Source organism: Arachis ipaensis, chromosome B2 (genome assembly GCF_059453495.1).
Source record: "Arachis ipaensis isolate K30076 ecotype BB chromosome B2, ASM5945349v1, whole genome shotgun sequence".
NCBI classification, from domain to species: domain Eukaryota; kingdom Viridiplantae; phylum Streptophyta; class Magnoliopsida; order Fabales; family Fabaceae; genus Arachis; species Arachis ipaensis.
The window spans coordinates 25552902-25564337 of NC_142437.1; the positions used below are offsets into that span (position 1 = coordinate 25552902).

Genomic DNA, 11436 nt, shown 5'->3' on the forward strand with positions numbered 1-11436 from the left:
TTCAAAGCGTGGCGATAGAGAGAGATATAGCCACGCTTTTGAAGCGTGGCGATAGCAAGATATGGCCACACTTTAGAAAAGTGTGGTCATAGCTAGAGATACGGCCACGCTTTAAAAGCGTGGCAATAGCCTTGTAAAATTTAAAAAAAAAAATCCTTTTTTTGATTTTTACCTTCATCAATACAAAATATAAATTTTTCATTTCTTTTTTATTACCAAACTTATATTACAAGACAAATCAAATAATAATTATAGACATATATAATTTTTGTTATAATTGTTTTATACATTAAAAAACATACTCAAATACAAAATAAATCTCGAGTTTAAATTCCAAAACTAAAAACTGAAGAAAAATACAAAAACAATACAACTTAAATCCTAAGTCCTTCGCTGTTCCTCCTTCCTCTAGCCCTCTTAAACTTCTTTCCTCTAGATCATACATAATTGTAGCTAATGTTACTATAACTGTAGAGAAGACCTCCAAATAATGCATTTTAAATATGGTATTTGAGAGCAGATAGTAATACCATCGTTGAGAATGGCTATGACAAGAACCATAAAGGGAGGAAAGTTAAATTCCCAAATGCATGTGAGTAACATAAAGCCAACCTGCAACCCAAAATAAACTGAAAATGAGAAGGAAAGAAAATGATGGCTTGATCACTGCTAAATTCTCCATATATCATATATGCACTTATAACTTACCACAATACGGATGGTGATAGATACATCATATATCTGCAAAAGAAAAATAAAATAAGGCTTTGAATTTTTTGTTACAACAAGGACTATTGCAATATTTTCTTAATATTTTCGTAGTTGGGGGATTACTGTGTAGTTTTTCATTCTTTGGAAAATTGCACGGCTAGTTAAAACAGCACTTATGATCACACTCAACCCAGGTTCTGTTAGAACTATATCAGAGGCACTTCTTGTAGCATCTGTTGCATCTGCTATAGCGATACCTATGTCTGCTATCTTCAAAGCTGGTGCATCATTCACTCCGTCACCAGTCATCCCACAAATGTGCTTTCTAGCTTATAACCTCTTCACAATCTCATATTTGTGCTCTGAGGGAACATATATAATCAGAAAATAGACAAGAATTTGGATTAAAGCTTTTCTGTGATTGCTATTATACTTACCAGGAAAGACACCAGCAAAACCATCTGCATTCTCTATAAGATCATCGACGGGAACAGAAGCAAAATTATCTTTGCTTTCTCCTAGCAGCGACGAAGAAGGATACATGTTAGAGCCCATTCCAAGACGCCTTCCTATTTCCTTAGTAATTGCAAGCTGATCACCTGTAAGGGTATTTTTTTTTTCAAGAGTATGAGATGTGATCCGTTTCCCTTATTGGTTACAAACAATTAATTCCTGAGACAAATTTCTGGAGGTAAAATCTCCCACTAGTAGTCAGTAAGGCATCGGTTTTATTTTTTAATTTTTCAAATGATTCGAAGATGATCCAAAGGAGTAACCAGGTTGGTAGTTGAAATAGTACTTTCTTTGGGTCTGCTAACATAGATACAATTGCACAATCAATTGCATCTTGGTTCTCTAGCCTTGATGCCCTTGCAGCCATAAGTACAACCATGTCCTGATTAACTCCATCAGCAAAGACCTGCCAGATATTGATCATTGTTGGAAAAAGAAGAAACATGTTAGTATTTTGAAAACACATGAATGGCTGTATAGACAATGGAGTTACTCTTTGTCTTTCCATTATCTTCTTTCTTTAAGAAATTATCTTCTTTACATTTAACTATGTTTCAAAATGTTAGGACAAATGAGTTATCAAACCTCAATTAGATTCTTGTTCACTGTAAGCTTATTGAGAGTTAATGTGCCTGTTTTATCACTGCATAGGACATCCATTCCGGCCATTTCTTCAATTGCAGTCATTCTCTTTGTTATAGCACCCTGCAAAGATTTATATCATTAGTACCTAACCTATAATCATTAGATAATAACTTTTATCGTTAAAGGATAACAAGTAGGCCCTGTTTGGTAACTGCACCAAGACAAAAATATAGAGTACAACCCTATTTGAAGGAGATAGATACAGAAACAGAAAAAAAGTTTCTATCTAGGAACAAAATGTGCCTGATTTTCTATGTAGTCTCTGTCTTCGTGTTTCTATATTTTAGTTCTCAGGCACTTAAGCACAACATTACATTCCATCCTATATAGCTCAACAAAATGTTTGAATCAATAAACTAAATGTAACCTGCTGAGACAATTTGTGTGAACCAATAGCCATTGTAACTGAAAGGACAGTTGGCATTGCAATAGGAATTTCGCCAATTAGTAACACAAGGAGGTTATCAATACCAACTCGGTATTTCCTTTGCTGTGGACTCCTGATGCTATTTTACAAATGCTATGTTTATAAATGCTATTTTACAAATGCATATCATGGACAAAGGAGCAAAATTGATTAGTAAGTTTCTGATGGTGCTTTCATGGTAAAATTTATCTTGCTAACAAGAAGTAAGCAATAACAATGAAGCATGTTGAGTATAACTACAATTATAATTGAAAATAGCAGTGTTATTGAGCACAAATTGATAGAAATTCTTCCCATGAGTGCATGAGTGTGAGAGCAAGTGTGTGCCTGTGCATGGTACGTTATGCACCTTAACCACGGGGTCCGTAGAAATCATCTAGTACTTGGATCACGAGACGGCCAGCAGGCCAAGAAAGATTACAAGCTGCTCCAATGGAAACCTTGTACTATGAATAAATAAAATGACAAAAATTAAATAAGTATCATCTCAGTTTTCTTCTCATCAAACTTAGTACTATGAATCAAGCAACTCAATATTGAGATTTCAATTAGTTCATGCAAGTAAAAGAGCTCATTAGGTCAAATACAGATGAAACAAACGGTGTTGAAGAAAATTAAACAAAGTAAAAGCATTAATAGGAGAGTTATATATATATAGGTACCATTGAATCAATGGATTTCTAGTTCATGTAATACTCCTCAAGCTTTTGAAGCTCTTGAGAGAAGTTCTGCAAATATAGGAAAAAGGCACCTGAGGCTAAGATTGGAACAGAGTCAGGTAGCAGCAGCAAAGCAAAAGCAGATAAGCTATTCAATCAATCAGTTTATAATTTCTTATAAATATAAATCAAGCTCATTAACAGCTTCTCATATCAGATTATATTGTTCTAGTATGATTTTCAAATGAAAAAATATGGAATCCATGAATTACCTTTTTCAATGATTTGGAGTGCTTACAGCTATAGAACCACACTCAGCAATGATTTTGTTCAGCATAAACACAAAAAAAAAGAACAAAACTTAGTTGCACAAATGAACCAATTAACCTTCTGAGATTTAACTACTATAATGACAGCAAAAGAACCACGTTCGACATTATTATATGAGGCTCAAACAAATATCATTTAAACTTCTCTAACTACTTATGAACGGAAGAATCAGGGAACTAGGGTAGCACAAATGAATCAGAGAATAAACATAAACAAAGAAGCACAAATCAATTTTGTTCAGATGAGAAGCCAAACCCTGCTACTAACCTTGTTCTTAGGGAACTTGACGGCACCATCGGTTCTCTCCTTCCACCGGTTCCTTTCCTTGTTGAATCTGTAAAACTTCGATTTCCTAAAATCAATTGGAAAAGAGTAATAACAATTAAAAGCACAGATTTACTCAACAGCTGCAACGGTTCTCGCGGCTCCCTCATCGGCAACCAGGAAGCACGACGGTGACTGGCGAGGGAGCATCTCCTCTTTCCCCTCCACGGCGGCGGCGAAGAGCGAAGCTCCTCCAGCGGCGACGACGCGTTTGGTGACGGCTCCTCCTCTCTCATCATTGCACACACTCTCTCAGGTTTGACTCGACAGCAGCGGCGGGCTGGTCTTCGACGGAGCTGGCAGCAAGGTGGCGTCTCCTTCCTCGAGCTCTCCTCTTTCGCGTGGGTGAGGTGGTACGTGTGAGTATTGTGTTGTGTGCGTTGGAGAGGGGAAAAGGGGGAGTGGGGCTGCGGCGCTGTTGTGAGCTCGATCGATTAGGGTGGCCAGGGTGAAAGGGGATGTGAGCTCGATCGATTAGATTAGGGTAGCCAGGGTGAAAGAGTTGGGGACTGGGTTGAAAGAGTGTCATTAGGGTGGGGACCGGGTTTGGGCCGGGTCATTAGGATTTTTCTTTTTTAAACCTTTTGGCCACGCTTTTAAAGCGTGGCCGTAATGAAATCCTATCGCCACGCTTTTAAAACGTTCCTGTTTCTCTCTATAGCCACGCTTTTGAAGCGTGGCAAAAAAATGTGGCCATTTCTCTAATCAATTGCCACCCTTACAAAAGCGTGGCTGTTGACTCTTTTCGCCACGCTTTTGAAGCGTGGCAAAAAAAAGTGGCCAAATCTCTAATCTATCGCCACCCTCACAAAAGCATGGCCATTGACCACTTTTGGCCACGCTTTTAAAGCGTGGCAAGAAAAAAGCGTGGCCATAGGTCTTTTTTCTTGTAGTGAGTTTTTTAGAGTGTTTGAGAATGTTCTAGATGGTTCTGGAATATTCTAGAATGTCCTAAAAGGTCCTAGAATACTCTAGAAAGTTTTAGAAGACTCTGGAAGATCATAGAGTATTCTAAAAGAGTGTGGATGTATATAGAACTATGAAGAGTAGTATGGAATAATCTAGAAGTATTTCAAAAGTTGTGGTATGATGGATATTTATAATGAAGGTTCTAGATGATTAATCTAGACTGTTGATTAGATTTAATCATAACCATCCATTGAGGAGGTAGATGACTATAAATAGGAGGTGAGAGTTAGAGTTTGGGTGTGTCATGTGTGAGTCATTTATAACAAACACTTGAGTACGTAATAAAGTATTCTTTCCACCAAAGCTTCATTTCTCTTGTGTTCTCTTGTGTTCTTAGCTTTCTTTCTAAGTATTGAGGGTTAGGCTGACTTGGTCTTAACTCAAGAGGTTGAGTAAGTCCGAGTGCCAGCACGGTAGAGTTGGAGTGTGTCCAAGGCCATGACAATTTGGCATTAGAGCAAGGTTTGAGAGGGAGCACAAGTGGTTTGTGGGTATGGCTTCTAGTATAACCATGGAGCATGTTGAGTCTCAAAGGTGAATGGATACTATTCCTTCTCAATGGGATGCTCGTTCTTCAAGTGAGTCTAGAGGTAATTAAGGACTCTAACTTAGCTTCTTAGAAGAGAGAGTTTCTATGTTGGAGAATGTTCTATTCTCTATGGATGAACGCTTCCAAAGGATAGAACATGACAAGGAGACCCTCGAGACTTACGTGTTAGGAGAACTAGATGCTTTCAAAGAAAGCATGCTCCAAATTGAAGAGAAGCTTGAGAATTCCTTGAAGCTATTTGAGGAAGTTTAAGTTTGGTTCGAGGAGGCAAAATATCGACCAACCATTGTAAGGAGATGACAAAGATTGATCTCCCAAAGTTAAAGGAGTTAAAGGGCGTGAGGGATGCTCGACAGGTGGAGAATTTCCTATGGCAAATGGAGAGGTACTTTGATCGAAGAAGCAATAAAGGTACGCACTGTAGCTCTCTACCTTTCTGATAATGCTACTTTGTGGTGGAGGAGGAAATGCGACGATATGAAGAAGGGTACTTGCAACATAGCCACATGGGAATATTTCAAAAGGGAGTTGAAAAGACAATTCTTCCCTGAGAATGTGGTTTATGAAGCAAGGAAGAAGTTGAGGGAGTTGAAGTACAAGAGTACCATTAGCGACTACGTAAAGGAGTTCACTATTCTCACGCTTCAAATCTCCAACTTAGCATCAGAGGATGCATTGTTCTTCTTCATTGATGGACTCCAACCTTGGGCAAAGCAAGAACTACAAAGAATGAATGTTAAGGATGTCGATGAGGCCATCATGGTGGCCGAATCACTCACTGAATATCATAGGAGAAACTTTAAATCCAAGTCTTCCTCCAAGCTTAGTTCTATTAAAGGTGGAGGAGACAAGGGGAGGAGTTTCTCAACCAAGACAAAACGAAAATACTCTTCAAAGAAAGAGTACGAGGAAAAGAAGAAGGCTTTCGTGCCCAAAGGAGGATGCTTCGTGTGTAAAGGACCACACCAAATGAAGGACTGTCCCAAGTTAGGGACTCTAGCATCTATCACCGAGGAATGAGAGGCTCAATCTCAAGCAACTGAGTGTGTTGGATCTATCCAACATATGAATACTGTGAAGGGCAAAGAGACAAACACTGCAGAAAAGAAAGGCTTGATGTATGTCAAAGCCTTTATCAATGAAAAACCCGTCATGGCTATGATCGACACTGGTGCTACACACAACTTCATTACGCCTGATGAAGCAAAGAGGCTTGGGTTAAAGATCACCGAAAAGAATAGTTGGTTCAAACCCGTGAATACCAAGGGTGAACCCTTTAAGGGAGTAGCAAAAGGGGTTGAGATGACTCTTGGTTCTTGGAAGGGCCTTGTGGATTTCTCAGTAGCACCCGTGGACAATTTTAAAATAGTCATTAGACTCGATTTGTAAAGGAAGGCAAATATAATACCTATGCCATACTACGACATAGTATGCGTCATGGAGAAAGGATCTCCGTGCATGGTCCCTACAGTCTCTAAAGTTGGAGAACCACCGATGCTCTCTGCTATGCAACTCAAGAAAAGGTTCAAGAAGGACATATTTGGCTCTATTACAAGAGGAGTCAACATTTAAAAGAGAAGACGTTCCTCCCAAAATCAAGAAAGTCCTTGAAGAAAATAAGGATGTGATGCCTCCTGAGTTGCCAAAACAACTACTACCTAGGAGGAAGGTGGACACAAGACTGAATTGGAGTCAGGAAAAAAGTTGCCTGCCTCAACACCTTATAGGATGGCACCGCCAGTACTTGAGGAGTTGAAGAAGCAACTCAAGGATTTGCTAGATGCTGGATTCATCCGTCCATCAAAGGCACCTTATGGCGCACCAGTCTTGTTCCAAAAGAAGCATGATGGTTTGTTGAGACTATGCATTAACTATCGAGCACTTAACAAGGTAACCATCAAGAACAAATATCCTATTCCTTTGATAGTCGATTTGTTTGATCAACTTGGTAGAGCCAAGTGGTTCTCAAAGCTGGATTTGAGGTCAGGATATCACCAAGTGAGGATTGCCGACGGTGATGAGCCTAAGACCATGTGTGTCACGAGATATGGATATATGAGTAGTTGGTGATGCCTTTTGGCTCGACCAATGCTCCTACGACCTTCTGTACCTTGATGAATGAGATCTTTCGACCTTACCTTGATCGGTTTGTAGTGGTCTACTTGGATGATATTGTTGTCTATAACAATACTTTGGAGGAACATGTAGAACACTTACGAACCGTGTTTAAGATCTTGCGAGAGAATAATCTATATGTAAAGAAGGAAAATTGTTCCTTTGTAAGGGACGAAGTCCACTTCTTGGGACACATTATTAAAGATGGAACTCTCTACATGGATCAAGAAAAGGTGAAGGCTATCAAAGAATGGGAGCCGCCAAACAAGGTATCTGAATTGAGGTCATTCCTTGGGTTGGCTAATTATTATCGGAGGTTTATCAAGAGATACTCCGCCAAGATTGCACCATTAACTGATCTTCTCAAGAAGAATCACTCTTGGGAATGGTCAAAGGAGTGTCAAAAGACCTTTGATGAGTTGAAGGCAACATCACAAAAGGACCAGTACTAGCACTGTCCGACTACTCAAAGGTGTTTGAAGTCCACACTGATGCTTCTGACTATGCTATTGGAGGGGTTCTGATGCAAGAAGGACATCCTATTGCCTTTGAGAGTCGCAAGTTGAATGATACAGAGAGACAATACACCGTCCAAGAGAAGGAGATGACTGTAGTGGTGTATTGTTTGAGAACTTGGCGTCACTACTTGCTTGGTTCACACTTCATCGTTAAGACAGACAATGTGGTTACAAGCTACTTCCAAACTCAGAAGAAATTAAGCCCCAAACAAGCCAGGTGGCAATATTTCTTTGCTGAGTTTGATTTTAATTTTAAATACAAGCCTGGTAAGACTAATGTGGTAGCAGATGCGCTGAGCCGCAAGGCTGAGTTGGTAGCCATTTCCATAGTCGAAGGAGATATTGTGCATACCATTAAAGAAGGGTTGCATCATGATCCATTAGGCAAGAAATTAGTGGAGTTGGCTAGAGAAATATTTTGGCTAGAAGACGACCTTCTCTACATTAAAGGGAGAAGACTATACGTCTCTAAGTGGAAAAAACTAAGGAGAAAGCTAGTGAGGGAATGCCACGACACCAAGTGGGCTGGTCACCAAGGTCAGCGAAGGACTTTGGCACTCATTGAATCTTCTTATTATTGGCTTCAAATGAGAAATGAAGTGGAGAGCTATGTGAAGACTTGTCTTGTGTGCCGACAAGATAAGATTGAAAACAAGATAATAAGTGGGTTGTTGGAACCTCTGCCTCCATCAAAGCGACCGTGGGAAAGTGTCTCTCTAGATTTCATCTTTGCCTTACCGAAGTCTGAGGGGTTTGGATCTATTCTCGTGGTAGTGGATCGATTTTCAAAGTATGATACCTTTATACCTGCCCTTACTGACTACACTGCAGAGGAAGCAGCACGAATATTCTTCATGAATGTGGTGAAGTACTGGGAATTGCTCAAGAGCATCATTACTGATCGAGATCCACGCTTCACAGGACGATTATGGACAAAGCTGTTCAAACTCCTTAGATTGGAGCTTCATTTTTCAACAAGCTTCCATCCTCAAACCAATGGGCATACTGAGAGAGTGAATGCCTTACTCGAGTGTTACTTGAAGCATTTTGTAAGCGCTAATCAAAAGGACTAGGCAAAACTCCTCGACATTGCTCAGTTCTCATACAATTTGCAAAGGAGCGAGTCCACAGGGAAGAGTCCATTCGAGATTGTGACTGGACAATAATCACTTACACCATACTCTCTTTCTTCCTCTTACTCAGGGAAGAGCCCTGGAACTTATCATATGATTAAGTCATGGGAAGAACAAGTAGATGTCACTCTTTCTTACCTCGACAAAGCTGCCAAGAGGATAAAGAAATGGGCAGATAAGAAGAGGAGGCATGCAAGCTATCAAGTATGAGACAAGGTAATGATTAAACTTCTTCCACAACAATTCAAAGCCTTTTGCAAGGTTCATAAGGGCTTAATCCGCAAATACGAAGGGCCATTTAAGATCATTGGACGTGTTGGGAAGGTTGCTTACAAAGTACAACTCCCTCCCTCTATGAAGATCTACCCGGTCTTCTATGTGAGTATGCTTAAACCATATCATGAAGACTAAGATGAACCGAGTAGAGGTGACTCAAGTCGTGCTCCGCCTGTGGTGATTAGATCCTTTGATAAAGAAATCGAAGAGATCTTATCTAATCCCATCGTGCGACAAAGAGGAGACCACCAAGTATCCAATACTTGATCAAGTGGAAAGGCTCCCAATAACTGAAGCTAGCTGGGAAGCTCGTGAAGATATGTGGCAATTCCAAGAACACCTAGAGCACTATCATGAATAGAATGCGACGAGGACGTCTACGCATTAGGTGGGGGAGAATGTCACGGTAAATTTTAGAAGGTTAAATTTAACAGTGTTTGTATAGTTTTCTAGTGTGTTTGAGAATGCTCTAGATGATTTCAGAATGTTCTAGAATGTCTTAGAAGGTCCTAGAATACCCTAGAAGGTTCTAGAAGACTCTGGAAGATCATAGAGTATTCTAGAAAAGTATGGATGTATATAGAACTATGAAGAGTAATATGGAATAATCTAGAAGTATTTGAAAAGTTGTGGTATGATGGATATTTGTAATGAAGATTCTAGATAATTAATCTAGACCGTTGATTACATTTAATCCTAACCATCCATTGAGGAGGTGGATGACTATAAATAGGAGGTGAGAGTTAGAGTTTGAGTGTGAGTCATGTGTGAGTCATTTGTAACAAACACTTGAGTAATAAAGTGTTCTTTCCACCAAAGTTTCCTTTCTCTTGTGTTCTTAGCTTTCTTGCTAAGTATTGAGGGTTAGATTGACTTGGTCTTAGTTCAAGAGGTTGAATAAGTTCGAGTGCCGACACGGTTGCGTTGGAGTGTGTCCAACACCGTGACATTTGACTCCTTAACAAAAATTAGGAATGACACATTTTTTTGTTGTAGCAATGCTTTTATAATTTTTAAGCTTAGTTTGATAAAATTTTTATTTTTCGAAAGTAATTTATGAAAGTTACTTTTTAAAGTTGTAGCATTTATGTTAAGTAAATTAAATTAAAAATAACTTTCAATAAGTACAAATAACGACAATTATTTTTGTTAAAATAATTTTTCAAATTTAAAAAGACTATAATAGATATAAATATAAGAATTAATTTAGTCAACAAAAAAGACATAAGAATTAATTTGGATATTTATTGATATATAAAATTATATTAATTTTTAATTTTAATAAGTACAAGTTATTTTAAAATTTTTTTCTTAGATACTTTTAAAAATCCTAAACTTTTAAAAACTATAAAATGAGATTTTTGGTAAACTTCAAAAACACTCTAAATTTTTTAATATAACATTATATATTAATTAATATTTAAATTTAATTATGACATTAATGTCTATTATAGTATTTTTAATATTTAAAAATTATTTTACTAAACACACTTGTAATTTTTTGTATTTATTAAAAATTATTTTTAATTTAATTTATCAAGTATAGATGCTATAATATTTAAAAGTTATATTTTAAAAATTAATTTTTATAAATTATTTTTAAAAAGTAAAAATTTTATTAAACTAAATTTTACACTCTTCATAATAAATACTAAAACGCATTCTTTTTTGTTTTATTAATTAAAAAATAATTTAAATACACAATTAATTAGTAACAAATTTATTTTTATATGTGTGTGAAGTGTATTTGGTGTATTTATAAAATTTTTCGTTTCAAATAGTTAGTTTGTTAAGTATTCTTATTAATATTTGAAGGCAAAATTATCAGATTTACTTGAAATTTTAATTAGAAGTGTCTTTATAAATATAAAAAATTAATTTTAACTGAAAGTAAAAATACAAGTTCTTTATTAAATAAATTTAAAACATAATAGGTATTCTTCTTAATTATTTAACAAGTGCGTTTGGCTAATTCCCAATTTTAAAAGAGAAGCACTAATAATAATAATAATAATAATAATAATAATAATAATGATAAATGAGAAAAGAAATATTTTCAGACAGCACCGAGAGCAAGAGGGTGCGTGACTGTCTCCGAGTTCGCCGCGTCAGAAAATCAAAGTCCCGTAATTCATGTCACGCTATAAGGTCATTATTGGAATTTCACCTTATAAAAAATTCTATAAATTTTTATTATTTATTTTACGTGTACAACAGTACATACTTACCTTAATTAATTGCAAATTGAACCTTACCAATTTCATTC

General features: G+C 37.2%; 1 protein-coding gene and 1 pseudogene across 1 annotated transcript; both read right to left on the reverse strand.

The window, feature by feature from the left end:
• Positions 1–462: 462 nt before the first annotated feature.
• On the reverse strand, positions 463–2353 carry LOC107627050 (plasma membrane ATPase 2-like; annotated as a pseudogene).
• An 879-nt stretch (positions 2354–3232) lies between these two features.
• LOC148573360 (ran-binding protein 1 homolog b-like) lies at positions 3233–3845 on the reverse strand. The gene is made up of 3 exons (XM_088504502.1): positions 3691–3845; positions 3542–3637; positions 3233–3287 (listed from the first exon to the last, which is right to left on the reverse strand). The coding sequence occupies exons 1-3, from the start codon at positions 3843–3845 to the stop codon at positions 3233–3235; spliced, it is 306 nt and encodes a 101-aa protein (XP_088360628.1).
• Positions 3846–11436: the final 7591 nt, after the last annotated feature.